This window comes from Gallus gallus, chromosome 12, assembly GCF_016699485.2.
Source record: "Gallus gallus isolate bGalGal1 chromosome 12, bGalGal1.mat.broiler.GRCg7b, whole genome shotgun sequence".
Classification (NCBI taxonomy): domain Eukaryota; kingdom Metazoa; phylum Chordata; class Aves; order Galliformes; family Phasianidae; genus Gallus; species Gallus gallus.
Window position 1 is genome coordinate 9,031,229 of NC_052543.1, and position 21,514 is coordinate 9,052,742.

The window sequence follows — 21,514 nt, forward strand, 5'->3', positions numbered from 1 at the left end:
GCTTTGCTCTGTAAAGCACTGTGATATAGTTTGTATACATTCTGTAAAATAAGTTGTATTCTATTATATTGAAGAAATATGGATATAAAATAAAGTCGAAGGATGGAGTAAAGTAGCCGTGTGGTAACTGGACACACTGTCCCCGGTGGCGTTGGTTGTCCCATTCCCCAATCCATCCCCGGCCACGAGCCGTCTGACGCCATGGCCAGCAGGAAAAGCCCCAAATCCCTGCGGCCCCGCAGCACGTCCGGGCCATCGGCACAGGGGTTACTGCACGGCCCCTTCTGCTCTGTGAGAAATTCCCCTGCTGGCAGCTGCTAAACCAGGAGATTGATGGAGCGGGGCCGTGGAAAGGGCCGACCATGGGCTCGTCACCCCCAGCCGGCGCGCACCCGGTGAGTCACGGCCCCACTTCCCACACTGACGTCGTGCTTGGAGCTCGCCCAGCGCACGGCCTGGGAACTCGCGAGGAGATCACCCCATGCTGCGGCTGCGGGCTGGTAAGGCTATAAAGTGAGAGCTAATTTAGATTAATTACACTGCACGTGATGTTCAGCTGCAACCCCGCTCCTGGGCCTCCCTCCAGCACCGCTCCACATTGGGTTCTGTGCCCTCGGCTCTCCTTGGGCTTCTCCGGTTCTTCCGAGGTGTGGAAGGAAGGTGCCCTCGCCCCACGTTGAACCTCAGTTCAGCCACGCTCCTTCCCCAGCAGCCCGGTGTTGTGTCAAAGCCGTCGGCTGCCTCCATCCAAACAGCGGTGCTTTGAGCGAGCGGTGGGTGAGCACCACTGCTGCTCTGCTCCTGGTGGTGGCACTCAGCAGTGGTAAATGTGTTGTGGCTATAAGAATCAAAGAGTCATAGAATCACAGAATCCTCTGAGTTGGAAGGGACCCTCAAATGCCATCCGGTCCAACCTCCCTGCACTGAACAGGGACACCACAGCTCCATCAGGTGCTCAGAGGCCATCCAGCCTGACCTCGGCTGTCTGCAGGGATGGGGCACCCACCACCTCTCTGGGCAGCCTGTGCCAGTGCCTCCCTGTACCTACTGTAAAAAGCATCCTCCTTATATCCAATCGAAATCTCCCTCTTTTAGTATGAAACCATTTCCCCTTGTCCTATCACAACAGACACTGCTAAAGAGCCTGTCCCCTTCTCTCTCGTAGACCCCCTTCAGAAACTGGAAGGAACCTAAAAGGTGTCAGCTGGGTGTGGGATACAGTCTGGTTCCTATCTGGAGTGTGTGGCCGTGTTCCTGCTGAGTGGGAGAAGCACTGAGCCCCGACCCTTGGAGCTGACAGAGGGCCGAGAGCTCCGGGATCAGGATGAAATGAGCTGTGCTTGTTTAGCTGCGAGTGCCATCAGGTCCTTGGGAGGACCCTTGTGCCACACACAGAGCTGTTGTGCTTTGATGTGATGCCAGTGGGGCTGCTGTGGGGGGGGCAGGGTGATGTGCCCCACGGCCCCCAGCCCGCACAGAGCAGCGTTGGCTACAGGCATCACCCGTGCACCTCCCAAAATGCTCTGAGCTCTCTCCTGCCGTGGCCATCCAGCAGCTGTTGGTCAACACGGTGGCCATTCCTCATCCCACCGTTGCATTTCTCTCTTCTTTACTCCCTTTGATTTCTAAACAGCTCAACTTTTAAAGGGCACGTTGGTCAGCACAGACCTCGTTTCCAGGACGAAGCACACCTCTAACTCTGTGAGCGGATGCTACGAACCAGAGCCCATCCTGCAGCCCCTCAGCATCCCCAGCTGTGGATGCAGCCCCTCCGGAGGCACAGCTCAGCTCTGGGGCAGTGCTGGCAGCCGGCTCCCCGCGAGCCCTCGGCCCGCCATTCAAAGAGCAGCATGTGATGGAAGCCCAGCACACGTACATGTGTGCGTTTTTGCTTTAAACAAAACAGAGCAGGCAAATATTTATTTCTGCCCCCGCTGCTCCGAACCAAACTTTCCCACCGCTCCGGATGGACATAATCTGCTTTTTAGCCGCGCTGGTGGGTTTGTGGTGCCAAGCCTTCGTTTGGAGTGTTTCCGAATTTCCTGATGGGTTCTCACGCAATTATTGTGATTAACAAGAAGGTTTTCAGGCCGACTTGAAAGGGGCTGCGGGGCTTAGCGGGGCCCGGCCCTGCTGCTTGCTGCCGTGCTTTCTGCAGCTCTCGCTCTTGAAATCAACGCTTTGGAAATCCAAGGAAAGGGCACCTTAGAAATCCGTCCCGTCTCTGCCCCTGGGTGAGGACTTTGAGCTGCTGGTTGGGTGGGAAGTCAGAAACGCGTCTGTTCCCAGATCAAAGCCAGAAAAACTTCGGGCTGTAATAAGAGAGAAAAAAGAGACAAATCTTTTTTAAAATAAAGAAGCGTGATCTTAACAAAAAAAATGGGGTGCTTTGGTTGGCTGTTTGTGTGAAATGCCAACATCTGAGAGTGGAGTCTGTGAGCCCAGGTGAGAGGTGGCTCAGTGAGATACAGCCCTTGGAGCTGTGCTGCGTCCACCCAGGGTCCGAACTGGCCGTGGCTGCCCCTCCGTGACCCGAGCTGCCGTGTCTGGGTGCACAGCTGAGCACCCCACGTTTGTCAGTGGGCCCCCCCCGGCACTAGAAAGGTGCTCTGCCACAAACGGAGCTGTCTGCTTGTAGCCAACGAGCAGTGGGTTTGCCTTCACGCTGCAGGGTCTGGGCGCCCCATCCCCAGAGACAGCCCAGGTCAGGCTGGATGGCTCCGAGCGCCTGATGGAGCTGTGGGTGTCCCCGTGCATTGTGGGAGGGTCGGAGCAGATGGCCTTTAAGAGTCCCTTCCAGTTCAAACGATGCTGTGATTCTATGTTCTGGGGCTGCCCTCGCAGAGTGGGGTCCCTCCTCTGCCAGAAGCACTTTCCAGCCTTGAAAGAGAAAAAAAAAAAAGATCTCGAAAAGCGTTGTCAGAGGTTTCCCCCTCCCTCCCCAGGCATAAAGGCCGGGGGTGCTCTGCCAGCCCCAGAAACGGTGGGACAACATCAGGCTCCGCGCTGCCCGAAGCGCAGCCTCCGCGCTCCGCAGCCCCAGGCGCAGCCCGGCCCCCCGACGGGCGCCCCGGGAGGGGCTGAGCCCGCCCCGCTGCCGGCGTGCGGGATCGGCTGTGCTGGGCGGCGGCGGCAGCGAACGGAGCGGCGGAACCGGAGCTCCCCGGTAGGTGCGGGGCGGGCAGCGGGGATCCCCCGGGACGGGGCCGCTCGTGGGGCTCGGGGGTCGCGCTGCGGTTCGGTGGGAGAATCCATCGCAGGCAGCGAGGGGGGACGAGCGGCGTTACGCGGCGCTTTGGAGGAAGGGGAGCTGGATGGGGACTTCAATCTTTTCCTCGTGTGGCGAGCAGCAGTTTACCGGGGAGCGGGGAAGGCGCGGGATGTTTGGGCGCAGTTTCTGAACAATGGAAGAGCTCCGTATGAATGGAAGGTGACTTTTGGGGCTGACATCGCACCGTCGGGCCGCGCTGTGCGGGGCTGTGCTGCGGTCGTTGGTTCATTGAATGGAGGCAGTGCCGCTGGCTCGGGGACACGGGGCTGCAGGTTGGACCCCATTTGTTCTGTAGTAGAAAAGCAGTGATGTCTCGCCGAAGGTTTTTGCTTAAACATTCACTGTATCATTTGCACTGTAAAAGGCAGTAACTGTATAGAATTGTAGAACCGTTTGAGTTGGAAGAGACCCTTACAGGCCATCTGGTCCCACTGCCCCGTGATGAGCAGAGACACCTCCAGCTCCGTCAGGTGCTCAGAGCCCGTCCCAGTAGCGGGTCCTGGCATTCAGAGCTCAGGGCTGAATCGGGATGGTTATTTCCACTGAAGAGACAGGAGCTGCCCTTGGCCCAAGGAATGCAAGTAGCTCTGCACCCCAGCGGAATTAAACCAGCGTATCGTTCCCCTCACCCCACAGCAAACAACCTCACGCTGTTGGTTTGGTGCCTGAAGCTGAGCGGAGGGCTGCTCTGCGGTAGGTTCTGTGCGGGGTGTGTGGGACTGCAGTCACCACAGTTTGGGCAGAAGAGCTCTGGCTGCCCTTGGCTGCCAGATCCCAAAGCCCACGTTGTGTTCCTGGCCAGAAGTGAGGCTCCGACTTATGGCAGTGCAGAGCCCTGCTCCCCCCGTTTGATTTATTCTGCTGCATCACGGGGAACGAGTCAGCATTGCTCCAGGAGTGATGAGCTCCTCCAAAAGCCAACGTGCTGGGAGAAAGAGAACAGTGATTTGTATTATCTTCCTACTCACAGCCGCAGGAATGCACCCACAGCAGAGGCACCACATCCTCCTGCCTGAGGGCAAAGACACCAAAACCCAGTGGGGATGTGGGGTTGGGATGGGGTGGGGAGAGGATGCTGAGTGAGCTGGGAAAAGCCATCGCAGCTTGACAGAGTGACTCAGGGACCTGAGGGCAGGGGCTGGGGGAGTGTGTGGTCTGGGTGGCATTATCTGGTCCCAGAGCTCAGCCTCTCGGGGCAGCCAAGCAGGGATGCGGGTTGGAGTGCTGGGTGCTGGGTGTGGGATGGGAGCGCTGGGTGCATTGGCTTCACCATGCGGCCACCGGGCTCGAGGCCATCCCACAGCAGTGGGGTTCACCCTGCAGACATCCCCATCTGCCCCCCATTGTTTCTAAGCCAGGAGAAAGTTCTGCTGTGTGTTTGTAGGCACTTTGTCCAAGGGGAGCAGAGTCTGGCCAGGGTTTGCTCATCAGGGACTTCACATTGCTCCCATTCAGGAGGATAATAAAACTCCCCCTGATGGTTTCCATTTCCCTATGGCTCTCAATGAGCACTGGAATGTGCCCTGAGTGTGGGGGACTGTGGGGCAGAAAGCTCTGCTGCATCCTGTTTTTGCAGAGGGCTTTTCCTCTTAGCACTTGTAGTGAAAACAAACACGTGGGAGAACAATGGGATTTTTTTTTTCTCTTTTCCTCTACACTTTAAGCACAACAGAAAGGCCTATTAATATTAAATAAAGCGTCGTAACAAAAAGAAAAAAGGGGATACCTACAGCCTTTGAGAGCTCCACGTGCTGCGGTCTGCCTCCGCTTCATAGCAACGCCAAATTTGAAGACCCTTTCAGAACTGGACCCAACCTTATTGCTGTTCCCATTGTGAAAAGCTGGAGGCTGAAGCGATAACGCTCAGAACAAAGAGCACTTAGCATAAGCATTGAGTGTGTGCTAAATAAACCGTGCTCGGCCTTCCCACTGCGTTGCTGGTGACAGCTCGCACGGCTGTGCCCTGCCCCGTAACACAGCACACATCCCATGGCCGTGGCTGGGAAAAGCGCCGCTGTCACCGAGCCCAGCTGCTGTCAGCAGCACGTGGTGGGAATATGGATCTGGAAACAAACAGATCATTAGAGGGTGAGTTAAGGTTTTCTGATTTAATTCTAAACATGCTGAGTGAGGGACCCAGAGATGTGCGGTTCCAGGAGAGTGGCACCATGAGGCCTTTCTCCTCCAAGGAACACCGGAATTTACACGGGACGCAGCAGTGTGTGGGGTGACAAAGACAGTTCCAATGGAAAACGTGAAGTTCCATTTCTTCTGGAGGGCTGGGAAGACCGTTTGACGAGAAGTAACACTGCACTGATGCAAGCTGTGCATTATTTCCTTCCTGGGAATCACCCATCAATCCACAACGTCGTTAAAAAGTACTACCATTTTCCAATGGGGAAATGGCACGGGGAGCAGCGATGGGGCCGAGTTCTGCCTGCACTTGGCCTGTCCTGGCTGTAGCAGGGCTGGAACAGAATGCACTGCCCACAGGGCTGGCAGTGGGGCCGGGGCGTGGGAGGAGGGCTGGGTGTGAGATGCTGCACCCACGTGCTGCAGTGAAGCTCGTGCAGCCAGGCCTGTACCTCTGGAGGGTTTCTGCACTGCCTTCTCCCCCTACATCCACGGAGATGGATGCAGGAAGGATGCCCTGCGCTGCCCCAGCTCTGCAGGGACAGCTGTGAGGCAGTGTGTCCCTGTGTATTTTGGCACGGCGGAGCCTTGTGCTCCCAGGGAAAAGGTCTTTTGGTCTGTCTCCCCTTCCCACAGCAGCTACCGTCCTGGCCCCGTGGCCATGGGATGGTGGTCTGGCCTGCTCGGCTGTGCTGAAGGGGAGCGGGGCAGGGTCTGGTGACAGCAGCACATCGCCCACGGGGACATGGAAGCCTTCAAGGGCCACTCCAGGAAAGCAGGAAGCCCCAGGGGAGGAGCAGGAGGGGTCCGAAGCTGGGCAGCTCCATCACCCCACCAGGTCCAGGCGCTCACCCTTCCCTGCGCATCACGGCCCCGCTGGGCTGTGGCCCCGTGTTCGGCCTCCGGCGCAGACAGCGATGGTATCGCATTCACTTCTCATTTCGGCGTGGGCACGGTGCCCATGCAGTTACAGCACAGCTGACTCTGATTTTCGTATAGTTCATTGTTTACTTATGACTTACTATAAAGTTGAGCTCGTCTTATTTATGAGCAGCCATGAAGAGATGGGATTTCATCCACTGGGTGATGACTCATTCATTGGGTTGGACTCTCTAGCTCCTAATACGTGACATATTTTGGACTATTGGATGAACAGGATTTCTCTATGAGCCCAAATTAAATGAGGTGAATGGAAATAATTAGTTGTTTGTTTTTAAGACCGTGTTGTCGCGGGGTCTGTGCTGGGTCGGCTCCCTGCTTGTCCCCCCGTAAATGTGTTTGGGGTCAGTGCTGGGGCTGCCGGCCCCGTTCCTGCTGCACGGGGGAGGCCTGAGCAGCACAGCAGCATTTGGTACTTTCTATGAGCTTTAATGACCGCGGCATTACTTGTGCTGCTGCAAACAATTTGAGAAGCTAATTTGTAAAATTGCTCATAAAAATCTCATGTTCTTTCTGTAATCATAAAGCTCCTCTGCTAGAAAAAAAAAGAGCTACAAATCTCCTGAAACAGCCGCTCGGTGGGAGAGCTGCTCTGCCCTGGCTGTGCTTTGCCTCCCGTGGCCGCAGTGCTGCCAGGGAACGTCGCGGGCAGGGCTCACACGGACACAGGTATCGCTCCCAGCCGTGGCCCTATGACATGTGGCGGCCTTTGGTTGGGATTTACACCCCGAGCCCCACTCTCAGGATGCTCCCCAGCCCGGCGCGCTGGCGGATTGCCGCGAGGCAGTGGCAGGGCGTGTGGGGGACTCGCCATGACATAACCGCATTCCTGCGGCATTAGGAGATATTCCCAGGCGCAGCAGGGGCAGCACATCCCCTTCCCTGCCTCCCGCCGAGCCGCTGCCTTTCTCAAGGCATGGGGAGAGCAGCCCAGCTCGCCGCCTGCCTTGGGCTGGGAGCTGCGGTGTGCGGGATTTCCACCAAAGCGAGCTGCGCGCAAGTTCCGCCGGGGCTTGCTTGTCCCGTGCTGCAAGGAGCAGCCATAGGGAGCTTTGGTGTGAGCCCCGCGATGGCCCGGGGTGCCCGCAGGCATCCCTGGCCCCGGGCACAGTGGCAGTAGATGGCAGCATTGCAGAATATTTCACTGGGGGTTTCGGACTCCTGGGGCACAGGGCAGGGTGCTCATCCTTTCCTTCCCACCCGCAGCCCCACTGCCAAGATGCCACGCTGGGGCATGGGGCCGTGTGCCTTTGTTCTCCTAGGATGGCAGCTGAGTGTGCTTTGTGCTGCTTTGCACTCCTGGGGCTGGCATGCACCCAGGAGGCAAGCATTGGAGGTGCCTGGTGCCCACAGCACACCCATGTGCTGGTTGGTGCCTCAGAGAGGGCGGTGGTGGGGCCCCGGGAGCTCTGCTCCTCATGGGCTCACTGGGGGCACGGCTGGGCCTCCTCTGTGCTGCTGCAAGCCATGTGAGGCTGAAGTCACCCACCCAAAACTGCCGGCTCTGCCCTTCCCTTTTCTCTTTCCGTTGCAGCAATGAGGCATTCAGGACGAGGCTGTGGGGACCACTCTCCAATAAGGGCCTCAGGCCATGCCCCAACCCCCTTACACTTCATTCTTGCTGCCTCCAGGTTAGCAGGACCACAAGGGTGATTTCCCCTCCACCAGCTGCTCTGCTGGGGTTTTAGCCAGCAGGGAGCAAGAGAACACATGGTTTATTAAGCAAACGTTCCTTGCTGGGAGCGCTGTGCCAGATGTCTGCCGAGCAGGGCCGTGCCCATTACCCAGTAAGGCTGAATTGCCCTTTGAGATGCACAGGAGTTTGATTGAAAGGGATCTATTTGTATGATTTGGTCCCTTTCAATCCAACAGCATGTGATCGGGCTCGTTGTCGCCATCATCTCCCCTTTCAGCTCTGCAGGCACACGGAGCAGGAGGCACAGCTGCTGCCTCCACCAGCAGCACCGCCCTGATGCTGCTGTCTCCCAAGAGCTTGCATTGTTCTAAGCTGGTGCCCTTGGAGTTGCGTTGCAAAGGCCAAGCAGTCCCATTATCCCCATTTTACAGCAGGGACATGAAAGTCACAGGCTTTGCCCTACAACTATCCTCCTATCACAGGGTGCTGCGGGGCAGAGCTGAGCCACAGGACACCACTGTGACGCTGACATTAACATTAACATGGATGATTACATGATCTTAGCGGTCTCTTCCAACCTTAATGATTCAATGATTAATATTGGCTGTTAGCAGCAATCACGTGGAGGGGGTGCTGGCTTGAGGTCAGCCACTGCAATACTGTGTTTTTAAAGGTTTGCTCCCTTTTGAGCCGAGCAATGCCCCCAGATACGTGGCCTCCCATACACAGAGCCATTAGTGCAGGAAGTCAAACACGCTAATTGCTGGGCTGGATGGAGCCCAGGTGCCAGCACCTCATGGCTGAGCAGCAGAACAATGCGCTGCCATTGTGTCCCCGTACTCCAGCAGAGCCTTATCGGCCCTCCGAGGGGCTCATAAAGCAGCTTGCACAGCAGCCTGCGGCCTTCAGGCTTCTTGTTTCTGTCTCAGAATAGGTTTTGTGAGAAATATTTAAAAATAAAAAAAAAAAAGAAGAGTGATGTCAGCCTTTTGCAGAAAGCAAAACCATGTAAAGTATTCTTTGGTTTGATTATTCACCGTCAGGAGAGCAGCACAGGGATCACGGAATGACCCCCTGCTTTCAGCTGCCTATAGCTCAACAATATTACTTACGCTACACAGAAGGGCTTTGGATCGCTTAGGAATGTGTTCCCCTGGAAAGCATTCCTCCCTGTGCTTCACCCGGCTGTGAATGGCCAAAGGCAGCACTCATCACGGACTAGAGCAGCCACAGGCATGGGTCGATGGTTGGACAAGGTGGTCTTAGTGGTCTTTCCAGCCTTAATGATTCTACGATTCATCTCTATCCCAGGTTAAAGCAACCTGTGGAGCTGGCAGGGGTGAGATGTATTCTGATCTCACACCGTCCTTCTTAGGAGCTCCGACTCCTGGAGGAAAAGCACAAGGAGAGCTCAAACTCCAAAAAACATCCATACTATCTCAGCAAGAGAGCTGGGGTTAATCTGAATGCAAATAGGAGTAGCAGGTAAAGCAGGAGGTAACCACAGCGCCTGCAGCAATCTGATACGGGCAGGAAGCCACGATTAGATGCACACTGGAGCATTGTGCTTCTTGTATCAGCTCTGGCTTCACAGCTCGTGAAATCAGATCCTGAGCTGTTTTAAAAACAAGTTACTATTTGAAATCATTTGTTGACTTGTCGAGGGCTGCTGAGCCGAGAGGGCTGCGCTGTGCTCCGGGTCCTGGAGGGGTCCCCGGGGGCTGAAGTGGGGCACCGCAGAGGTTCTGCCAAGAGAGGGATGCCCACCCACGGCTCAGGGAGCACATTTCTCACTTAAAACCACATTCGCAGAGTGGAAGTAAATGAAACACTCTCTTCCTCAGATGTCGGTTCCCCCTCTGCTCCTTATGCACCCAGAAAAAGGGATGGGCTTGGCAGCACTGCCATAGGAACCAGCAGCGAGCAGGTCTGGGGTAAGAGATGAGGTGAATTCCCAAATGAGACACACTCCCAGGGAACGTCCATGCCAGACGGGTCCCAGTGTGGTTGCCTCCCTGATCTCAGCTGCCGTGGGACAGGAAAAAGCAGGAGCAGACTTGCTGTGGGGCCACTTCCAGCCCGTGTCAGAAACGGCCTTAAATCCCAGCTGTGAGGCTCCCCGGGATGCAGCGCTGTGAGTTCTGGCACAGCCCCGCGTCTGCCAGATGGATGGCTGCTCCTGGCACCATTTCCAGCTTCTGGATACATACATAATGCAGCGAGACCTCTACATACAGAAGAAAAATCATGTTCTTCCAGGCACGGGCAGATGAAAAAGTGCCCCACACACAGCTGCTACTGCAAGCAACCGCCGCCTAAGTAGGAAAATGATGGATTTCCAGGGCAAAGTCCTGCATTTCTCAGCATATTTCTAGAGATTTCTCTCTGACAGACATCCCTCTGCCCCATTTGGGTTGGACCGTCACTGCATGCTCCCACACTGCTGTCTTCACAATCCCGGATAAAAAAAGGGAGGAGGAAAATAAAAGCTGGAAAACCTCAGAACAAGTCGTATCAGATGTCCTACCAATATTTGTATAACGCAGAACTTTGCTGCTGAATAAGGAAATGCAGCCCATGACGCAACCCGTTGAATTCATGCTTTGACTTGAACGACGTGCCTCAGCTTCGCTCCGCTTGATAGGGCTCGTGGTAAGGAAAGGAGAGGCCTAATGACTGCTTCATCAATAGAGAAGTAACACTTCTATTGTCTTCTGAAACTCAGCAAATAGCGCATGGGGAGGAGGAAAGGAACGGTGTGCTTGGGAAGCTTGGGGCGGGAGGTCAGAGCCCCGGTGGCGGCGGGGTGATGCCACACGCAGTGCCTTGGCCACACTGGGGCTGTGGGGTTGTGCAGCCTCAGGAGGTGTTAATTCTGCCCCTTGTCCTCCTAGCAACAAAATAAGCTGTTGCTGAGTAAGGCGTAGAGCAGGGACGTGCCCAGTGCCCCAGATGGAGGACATCTCATGGGGCGGCCCAGTTCAGAGGAGGCAGCAGCACACTGTCACAAGGCCAGGATGTGCTCGGTTGCTGGGGAGCAGACCCCGTTAGTCACCGTCATGCTCTGTGTCAGCACAGCCATGCAACCACTCCCACACCCTTCTGCTTTTGCAAGGGAGGCGCAGAAAGTCCCGTCCTGCATGCACAGCCAGCAGTCAGAGCTGCTGCACCCACTGCCAGCGTGCTCCAACAGCACAGGGGGGTCCCACGGCACACCTGCAGGGCACTGAAACTGGGGATGGGTAATGAGCGCTGAGGTTTGATGTCCATGAAGGGTTATCACTGATTCTCCGAGGGCAGCAGCAGCCCCATGAGGGCTGGCCAGCTTTTACGGACCTCTCAAGCTTAACTGATGCTGTTGTGAATTCACATTGCCTGCTGCCGTGCTCTCTTTTGGGACAGTCTGCAATGTCTTTTTGCAAAACACAAGACACAAAAAGTGCCATCGCGACTCCTTCTGTGTGTCAGTGCTGCATCTGCAGAATATCCTGAGCGGCCCCCTGGCAGAACAGTGGATACAGGGCAGTGGAGGAGCTCTGCTGTTGAACAAATAGGGTCTTTTAAAGCCTATTCTTGCAGCAAATTATCTTAAAGAGGGAGGAAAATATTTTTAAAGCACTGCTGCTTTCCTGAAACCGCTGACGGAGAGCTGAACAATCCATGACAGTGTTCTTCCTTCCTTATATCTGCATCTAATGAGCAAAGGAAGAGCCGGGATGGAAAGTTCCTTGTCAGACGGGGCAAGAAAAAAGCATTCATTGCAGTGTGTGGTGTTGAAATAATCTCCCCCCTCTCTGCACACGTCCACGCAATCACACAGACATTTATCTGTACAAATGCACATTCTGCAGGGCATTTATTAGTTCATTTGTAGTAATACACGGTGCTGGGATGGTACTCCAGCGAGGACAGATCCATGGGGTAGCTTGTTTTCACTTCTCTGGCTGCTGATAAAACTTGAAACATGTTCACTTATGCTAAAATGTTTAATTTCAAACTAAAGCTGGTTTCCAGGCCAGATGTGACCCCCGGAACAGCCTGACCTGGCCTCTCCCATGGGCTGCAGAGGACCCAGCTTGCAGCGAGGCCTGGGCATGGCGTCATTAGAGTGCATTGCTGGGTGCTGGAGGGGGAAGGAACTAAAATTAAAGTGTTACAAGCAATCTGTTAGTCCGGATGTGGAGTGGTTGCTAATAGTCCCAGCCCAGGCCAAAGTCAATATGCAATTAGCATCTATCAAGAGACGAAGTGGAGAACAGCCCTTGCAGGAGGCTCACCCACCGCTCCCAGCCTGCACCAGCTGGGTTGGACCAGCACTGTGGTGCCACGAGATGGGCCTCGGTGCATTACATCTGATCTCTGGTTCTGAGATGTTCGTAGAGCAGGAGGCAGCGACGGGAGCACACGTCTGCCTCCCACTTCACCCAGCCTCCATCTGCACTCCTTCCCTACGTGTCACGGACAGATCTATCGAATAGAGCTTAGAGTCTGCACAGCGAGACCACAGTGCCGCGGGGTAATAGGGACATTCGATCAGGACTCTCGGGTAGAATCACTGGAAACGCGTCTCCTGATTTTAGAGGAGGGCGGCTACGGTCGTTTAATTAAATTAGATTTACTGATTGCACGTTAATGGGTTTGCTCCTCCGGCAGGCTCCCATCCCTCGGCGTGTGAGCGGCGACACGCGGACACCGCGCCCGGAGCCGGCGGAGCTGTGCCAGGAGCAGCCGTAAGTGTGCGGGGTGGGCACGGGGCCGTGGGACGCGCGGGGACACCTCCCCGATGCCAGCACCGAGCGGCTCGGGGTCACGGGACGTCTCGGCAGCTCCTGCGGAGTCAGCGCGGAGCACGCAGATGGGATAGTTCTGTTGACTTTTTGCTGTCATCGGTGAGTCAGCGGCAAGTCCCAGTCTGTATGTCGGCAGGGAGGGGCCAGCCAGGAAATCAGTCACAAAAATGGAAAAAAAAAAAAAAAGAAAAAAAAAAAAAGGAGAAACCCCCGAGAATTCGAGCCTTACTTGGTTGCTTTTTGAAGTTTACATTTTGTTTGAGCGGTTGATAAGAGCGCGTTAGTCAGCGCGGGGCGGGCTGCTCCTCGGCCTGCCCGCCCTCTGCCAGCGCGGCTCCGCGCCGCTGCGACCCCCCGACCCCCCGCAGCGCCGGGCACTGCTCCCGGCCGTCACCGCACCGGGGGTCCGCTACGTGAGCGGCACCGCGCTGCGGGACGGCGCCCGAACACCACGGGGGCACCGGTGGCCGTGCTGCGGGGTGCCGCGCGCGTGCCCGAGCCGTAGGGGCTGCACCCCCAGGCGTGCAGCAGCGCCACGGGGCTTTGCCCCGGCCACCCGTTAGCGCCGTGGGGCCGTACCCGGCCGTGCGTCACCGCCACGGGGGTCGCGCACAGGCCGTGCGTTACCGCTATGGAGGCTGCACCTGGTCGTGCCTCAGCGCCACAGGTACGACAGCCCCGGACCTCCATTAGCGCCACGAGGGCTGCACCCCCCGCCATCCGTTCCGTAACGCGGGGCCGCACCCCCGGCCCTGCCTTAACACCGTGGGGGCCGCGCCCCCGGCCCCGCAGCGGTGCCACGGGGGCTGCACCCCGACCCCGCGTTACCCCCCGGGGGTCATCCCGGCGCTCCCCGCGCACCCCCAGGTACGGCCCCGCCGAAGCCCCGCCACGCCGCGGCCCGGCCCGGCCCACCCCGGCCGCGCGCAGCCCCTCCGCCCGGCCCGGCGGGGCGCGGAGGGTGATGCAGCCGAGGGCGTGCCGCTCCCGCCGGATAAAGGCCGGGCGGCGGCGCGGGGCCCGCGCAGTGCCGGGCGGGCGGCGGCAGAGAGGGGAGCGGCGCAACGCAACGCAACGCATTTGGGGCCGGGCCGAACAGCGGGGCGGCGGCACCGAGAGGCGCGAAGCGGCCGCTGAGCGCCGCGCTCTCCCCGCTCTCCCTCTCTCTGCCCGCAGGCGGCGGGCGGCGCGCGGCCGGGCGGGACCGGGGGCGGAGCGGCGGCGGCGGGGGCGGAGCGGGGCAGCGCCATGAGCACGCAGGCGCGGGGCCAGGGCGGGCGCAGAGCGGCCGATCCCGACGGCGAGATGCCGGCCACCGAGAAGGACCTGGCGGAGGACGCGCCCTGGAAGCGGATCCAGCAGAACACCTTCACCCGTTGGTGCAATGAGCACCTGCGCTGCGTCAACAAGCGCATCGGCAACCTGCAGCACGACCTGAGCGACGGGCTGCGGCTGATCGCGCTGCTCGAGGTGCTCAGCCAGAAGCGCATGTACCGCAAGTACCACCAGCGGCCCACCTTCCGCCAGATGCAGCTGGAGAACGTCTCCGTCGCCCTCGAGTTCCTGGAGCGGGAGAGCATCAAGCTGGTCTCCATCGGTGAGTGCCGCTCCGCTCGTTGCTTTGCTTTTAATTGCTCTCTCTGCGGACCTTTGCCCCCCCCCGGGCCGTGCCCACGGGCGCTGCGGGGCTGTGCGGTGCCGTCCCGCTGCCAGGGCCGCAGCATCGCCCTCCCGCTGTACTCCAGACTGCACTGTGACTTATGAGGCGAGTCCGTGCTTTCTGTAGCTTGCCCTCCCGAGGAACCACAGCGTGTTCTTTCTGCGCGGCTTTCCCTAATGACCCCCACCTGCCTCGCAGGGGCACCGCTCCCCCCAGCCCGTCTCCAGTCAGGCTCCAGCGCAGCACTGTGCTGCTGTAGGAGGTGGAGAAACGGGGTGGCTTCTGTTGCTCGCTGGAGCCCGGCAGACGATGCCAGCGCTCAGGCTGGTGCAGATTGCCCACGTGCTGCTTTCGGGCAGGGCTGTGCTTAATCCCACTGCTATGTAGGTTGTGGGTAACGGACGTGCCCGGAGCTCTGCTGGCTCCTGGGGTGGGTGGTTGGTGCTTGTGGCACTGGGTCGCTCTGTCTGTGCCATGCTGGAGCGTGAACCCCTGGGGAACTGCAGTCCCTGCTGGGGGCATGGAGGCTGCTGGAATGCAGTGTCCCTCAGGAATGCACGGTGGCCCATCGGGGTAGCTCAGGTGTGGCCGCAGCACGCTCTGTGCAGCCCTAATTTGAATGGCTGAGAGGGCTGTGGGAAGGAATGTGAGTTCCCTGTAGTTCTCTCTGCCAGATAACTCTAATTGCTGGCTGCTGATGAGTCTGGCCTCAATGAGTTACACAGCTGAGTTTGGGTGAGTTCAGCTCTACTCGCTTCCCTTAAAACTCTTGGCCAAGGTGAAAGCTGTTTCACTTCAGAGGCATTAGCAACAGTGGTAAGAAAACGTGAACTTGTCTGGGGCGGGAACCCTTCTGGAAACCCATTCCTGGTGCTGGAGGTGGGCATTTGGCAGCTCCCCACACTGGGGCCTGTTGGGTGCCCTGCAGCAGCCCTCAGAGGGACGGCAGCTGGTGCCCTGGGAGCAGGGCTGGTGCTAGTGACTTGCTTACGTATGTGCCCTTGACCTGCAGCTGCCCAGCTCCTTGGCTGAGCTCTTCCCTCCTGCTGCATTGTTTGCCCTAGGAAGGTGTAGCTGCTCCAGCTGCCTTCCTATTCCTCTGCAAGGCTTCCTGACAGGCTCCGGAGATCAAGGTTCTCCGTCAGGCCCGGCTCTTCGTGGCTTCCTTCCTCAAGGCACTGCTGCAGCGGCACCACGCCGCCACAAGATAAGGCTTAGCTGTGAGGTGGCTGTAACCACTGAGGGCATTTGGCTGTTCTGTAGATTGCTTATACTGTATTGCCGCTTAAAAAAAAAAAAATAATAAAAACAACTCATAGCTAGAGCTTTGGAGAATGAGGTGAGAACTCACGGAGAACTGTGGCTCTGCATGAGGGGGCTTGCAGTCCATTCATGCTGTGTGGGTGGAGCAGGAGCCAGGTGGTAGGACGGGCTCTGACTGTACATACAGCCCTGGATAAACTGTGCTGCTCCTGAAAAAACATCCTGACCTGGCTTTCCAGAAGTGACATTCCAAACAAACTCCGTGGCATTCTGCTCGATGGGCTGAAGCCCACGCTGCCTCTTCTGCAAGCTGCACAGTGCTGCTTGCCTGTAGTGCTCCTCTCCCTGTGGCTGTGCGTTCTACAGAGCTTGGGCCTTCATCTTTGGTTTTCAGTCTCTTTTGTGCTGCTGAGCAAACATGAGGTCATGCTGGGGTCTGGAGCTATGTACAAGTAAGGGCTTTTAGGTGGAGAACTTTTATGACCAGGTTGGCCTTTAGGGCCTGGGGTGTTTAGGGCCAGCTCTGAGCCAAATCAGCTGGGGAATCCAGACGGCTGCAGCTGCTGGATTTCTGGCATTAATAATGCCATCAAACCTCTGCTGAATGGATGCAGTGCATGTTCCAGTTATTATTTAACTTCCAGGAACGCTTTGGAAGCCATGCGGTATGACTTAGCTACTGCTGCTGTACTACAACCCACACCTCTCAAAGCTTGCTACTGAAGAAGTTTGGTATTCCAACTTTGTCTCATTGATCTGATTATATTCAGAGGAATCAATCCAACTTGTATTTGACCACAGTCTTTGATGCAGTTTGGAGCAGGAGTTAGGCTCAGCCTCTCCTGCCCCTTGTTTAGCAGAATCCATGGGCAGTTCCAAGATGCTTCTCCTTAAGCCTCAAGGTACCCTCCCTACAGTGCAGGTTTGAGACCTGTCTGTGTGATCTGTGGTTTAAAACAAAAAAAGCTGTAAAGCACTGCTGTATGCTGTGCCATCCAGTGAAGATGGGATGGAAAGCCTTAAACTTGTTGGGGCAGGTGATTTGAACACGAGAAGTCTTCAGCTTGGTGCAGGGTAGCACTGAAGTGTTAACAAGTGCTAAGTCTGGCTTTTTTTCTCTGCCAGACTGAGGATAATTGCAGATTCCTGGGTGCTGAGTGGTGTGCAGGCGCGCTGCGGAGTAGGACGCCAGGAATGCAGAGCACAAGGGCTTTGCTCTTGGCCTAAGGAGCTGATCAGCTCTGGAGATTACTTTGTATGGGAGCCACATCGTGCCTTGGTAGAAGCCACAGAAAATTGCTGGGAGGAGGTTGAGTTTGGTACAGAGCTTGCTCCCAGAAACCCTGTTATCAGATAGGAGTCAACTGATTTTAGCTTAGGAGCAGAGGGTTTCAAGGTCTGGAGCCTGGCAGGCAGTTCCTGTCACTTGTCCTCCTCCAATGCTTGCCTGCAGCCCAGTGTCTCCTGCAGCAGCAGGGTGGGTGCCGAGCAGCTGGTTGTTTTTGGTTCAACGTAGAGGTGGTAATCCTAGACTGCAGCACTCTGATTGATCAAACCGAAAAACATGTGGTTTCTCTTCGCTGGGTTGCGCTTTCATCAGATAAGCGAGCTGATCTGACTTGCCTTCCAACTGCAGGATGTTGGACAGTAATGCGAGGAAAATAGGTGGGGAGAGGTGGTGGGGGTTGTGTGGCAGTGCTGCTGCCTGCTCCTGTGTCACTGGGATCTGGTGTTGGCTGCAATTTAGCATTTGGCTTTAATGTTTGCCGTTGGTTGTTGATGAACTACAGGATGACAAAACCAGTTGTGAATTCCTAGATTTCTTCTAAAACTTGCTGAATGCATTATCCTGTAATACTTAGAGGTAGGTGCTTGATAGCTGAAAAAAGGAAAATGTATTTTCAGCCTGTATACACTTTGGGTCTCTCTCTGACTCACTGCAGGTGCCATTAACACGTCATAAGAAGGTAGTCAAAACGCACTTGCATTTTGTCTGCCATTTACCTGTGACTTCCCTGGAGGCTGTTTCCTGGAAAGCATCCAGTGTTTCTTGGAAGCAGGCTTCTGCTGCTTGCATATGTGACACTTAATCCTTCCCCTCTAAAATTATTTGTGATAGACTGATGGTGGACCTTGCTGCTGGAAAGGCTCTGCTTTCTAAGAGCCACTTAGTTGGGCTCCTCAGGACTGCGTTCCAACAGTTTGACTGTTGGCCCAAAGAGTATAAAGTCATGGAACATCCTCAGCTTGAAGGGGCCCGTAAGAGTCATTGAGTCCAGTGCTTGGCCCCATGCAGGAATAAGTGGCTTTACAGGAACAGTTCACTCCAAATTAGCGTAGGGTAGCTTAGGTGGGCTGTTCTAGTATTGTTCTACATCTGAAAGTAAACTGATAAAAGTGATCAGACTCTTCTGTAAAGCAATTTGGGACCGGTTAGGCTGATGTGCTAAACATCTTTTTTTGTTTAAGGCACTGGAAAACTAGACCCTGCACTCAAGAAGGACTGAAGTCTTGACTGCTCTGTATTCTAATGCTATGCTCTGTATTGGCTTACATGGGGATGTTTAAATCTAAGTGGGGCAGGATGACTATTTTCCTAGCCTACAGTGTAATCTAAGAATGTGGCTAACCTTGTGTGTGGCCATGCTTCTGAATTCCCAGTATTGTTCTGCCTGCTCCTTGTAGTGCAAAGTAAAACAATGAATCCCTCAAGCTCTGGAGGAATTCTGTTTTCTCTTTGCCCCTTGGAACTGTGGGACCTGAACAAGAGCCTGTAGGGTTTAGGTCAGAAACAGATGCTGACAAGGACATCAGAGAGAAATGATGTGTTGCAGGTGATGCTGATGTGAAGGGATCTCTACTTCACTGTAGTGTTCTCCCAGGTCTCTGCCAGAAGCATCAGGTGTACCTGTGTGGACTTGTTATCCTTCACTGCCTGATGTGGTACACAGCTCACAAACACGGTATCTGGCCTGTAACTTCTTGCAGTGATGAAAGGAGAATGCAGAGCTCAGAGATATGGGTTTGGTTCTGTTTGGGCTTGGTACCCAGTGTACATGAAGGGCCTGGCCCACCAGTTGCTGCTTGTGAAGCATCAAACCTGTCTTTGGCTCTTGAAGAGGCAGCCAGGTTTTCTGTAGAGAAACCTTTAGGCTCCTGAGAGATTTTCTTCTATTTGTGTGTGCCCCCAGTAGTGCTGTGGCACTGTTCCAGGGCAGCTGCCTGTGGGATGGGCTGTCCTCTCTGGACAGATGCACCAAAGCAGTGATTGAGGCACATGGTAGGTAGGGGTAGGCGAGGATTTGTTGCTGCAGTCTGCTTGTACTTGGCAAGAAAAGCAGAATAAGATGTTCCCAAAGCACCTGTGCTGGAGGAAGGAAACGTTGTGTAGCTGAGTGTTATTTGCTGGGGGGGGGGGGAAGAATCCCAAACAATCTATGTTTAAATAAAAAGGCTAAGGGCAGACACTGCCCATCTCTGTAAGAAGATCTATGTAGTCCTTGTTACAGGCTTCAGAGCATTGTACATGGCTCAGTTCATTGCAGGCTGAATTCATGCTAACAGTAGAGAGGAACAAATACATGCCCTCTCTTATGGTGTTTTGGGAAATGAGTAGCAGTTTTCATGAGAAAAGTACATGTGAAGCCTGCAGTGGTAAAGACCCAGCCCTGTAACGGCTGCCTGGGTGGGGTGCGTTGGGGTGAGCTGCTCTCACTCCTCCCAGGGCCTTGATGGTGGGTTCAGAGTTGAGTCAACTGAGGTCTGAGGTTATCGCTTCAGTGCTTTGGTTCAGCTGAGCAAGCTCCGCCTGTTCGTGGGGATTAATGCAATGAAGCTCCAGAGGGATTTCTTCCCTGCATTTTGCTTTTGCTTGGTACAGATTTTATTCTTCTCTACCCACGAGGCAAAAAAAAAAAAAAGCCTGTAGTTCACCCTCCTGCCTGTTCACATTCCTCCTGAGTATCCTGTAACTTAATAGGGAAGACACTTCCTTCTGCATTGTTAGGAGCTAAATCCAAGATCCTGTAGTTGAAGACCTTACAGTGAGTTTGTTTTATCATAACCAGATGGTTCTCTGGACTATAACACTGTCTCTGAGCTTTCTTCAGCTTTGTCACTCTCTACAACTAACCTTGAGTGTCCACATATAACATCTGGTACATCATAGTAAGGAATGAATCTGCTGCAGTGGGCTTAATGGCTTACAGTTCTTAATGCAAAACACTGTTGTGCTGTAAGTTGGAAGTTTAACATCTGTAGTGTAATGCTAGCAAAGTAGAAGCAAGACATTGCATATGTGTTCCAATGGTAATACTCATGGCCCTTGCAAGAATAGAAATGGCTATTTTTTTTGTTAAGAAAAACAAGTGAGGCCACTTCAAACAGTAGCCAGATGTGGTCTTGCCCAAGTTCCTGGGGAAGCCTTGTGCTGACTGATGCAGCAGCAGATGTTCTCCTGTCCTGGAGCTGCCTGGGGGTGGGCAGGGGCTGGAGCAGCAGAATCCGGTCCCTGCTGGTGTGGTGGAGTGGAGTGGCTTGGGCTTCCTGCTGGGGCTTCCTGCTGGTGCTGCCCTTGGAACAAAGCAGCCATAGCTCTCTAGCAAGCCAAACCCTCTGAGGGGAGTGATCTTTCATAACTGTACGGTTATCTTGTTGTTGAGGTGCTTCCTCTGAGTTTGTTGGGTAGTGTTCCTCTGCTGTTCCTTACAGCTTAAAGAAGCAGACTGCTAACCTAATGGGGAGGAATTAGTCCATGCTGAAGTCAAACTCTTACTTTAAAGCATAGTTATTCCAATATATCACTGGCCTACAGAAAATAACTGAAGTACAGCAGACTGTGGTGGTCAGCCTGCAGGTTGTTGGTGGTGTGGCTTTGGATGCCCAGGCAGTGAGCACTCTGGCAAAGGGACGAGCAGTTTCTCCTGACAGCAGTGAGAGGCTGCACGAGCTCCCCTGGCAGTACTACTGAATAATAGCACGAAAATGGCTGCAGGCTGTGGTGACATCATGAGTTGCTGCTCCTTCTGCCTTGCTGCATGGCACTGAGCAAACCATGACGTATTTCTCTATCAGAGCACTGCTGAGCTGGGCTGTGCAGTGTGGCTCCCAGGGGCTGGCACCTCTGAGGGCAAGGTGGGCATGGATGGCCCCCAAACCCAATCTTCTCCTCTTGACCCCAGACCCAGCCTTCTGCTCTGCCAGGAGGAGAGCAGCCAATAGCGCCTCACATGGGCAGTGGGAGCCACACAGCAGCTCTGATGCTTAGTGCTCGTTTTACTGAAGTACTTCTGGAACCAGATCTCTTCAGCTCAGGCAAGCTGGGTCAGTGCAGGCACACGCTGTCTTCTGCAGCAATCCTGGGTGTGGTGGAAGCGTTTTTGTGGCTGCAGAGCAGTAACCGAAAGCTGTGAGGCCGCCCTTCCTGCTGGCTCATGGCCGGGCCGTTTCCACCCGCCTCCTGCACCGAGGCCTGCAGGGCAGCTGCATGGCCTGCGCCTGGGGCAGCTGTGACCTGCTCTTGCCTGTGGCCCTGTTGGCCCACCAAGCTGCTCCTGGCTGCCTGCTGCTCTTGATTAGTCTATAGCTGCCCTTGCAAGGCGTCAAAACCTGTGTGGATGCGTTCCTGAGGCTGAATGAAAGGGCACTGGCGTGGTTGGTGGGCTCGAAGCACGCTGTAGGTGGCGGCCCATGAAGTGCCGTGTAAATAAGCTTTGAAATGCCTCCTTCTGGACACAGTGCACAAAGCTGTGGGAGCAGACCCGCGCTCTGAGCAAACATCCATGATATGTGAATCTGAAGGTTATTCAAACACAAAAGAGGAA

General features: G+C 55.3%; 1 protein-coding gene across 8 annotated transcripts in view; it reads left to right on the plus strand.

The window, feature by feature from the left end:
- Window positions 1–3,099: 3,099 nt before the first annotated feature.
- FLNB (filamin B) overlaps window positions 3,100–21,514 on the plus strand; it is a 78,158-nt gene continuing 59,743 nt past the window's right edge. For 4 of the 8 annotated variants that reach the window (XM_040646067.2, XM_040646065.2, XM_040646068.2 and 1 more), the window contains exon 1: window positions 14,007–14,366. In XM_040646067.2, coding sequence (XP_040502001.1) covers window positions 14,018–14,366 — 349 coding nt within the window. In that variant the 5' untranslated portion in view covers window positions 14,007–14,017. Of the gene's footprint in view, window positions 12,710–13,945; window positions 14,367–21,514 lie in introns of those variants that run through there. The other 4 variants (XM_046899761.1, XM_046899762.1, NM_001030341.3 and 1 more) reach the window with 4 other exon arrangements.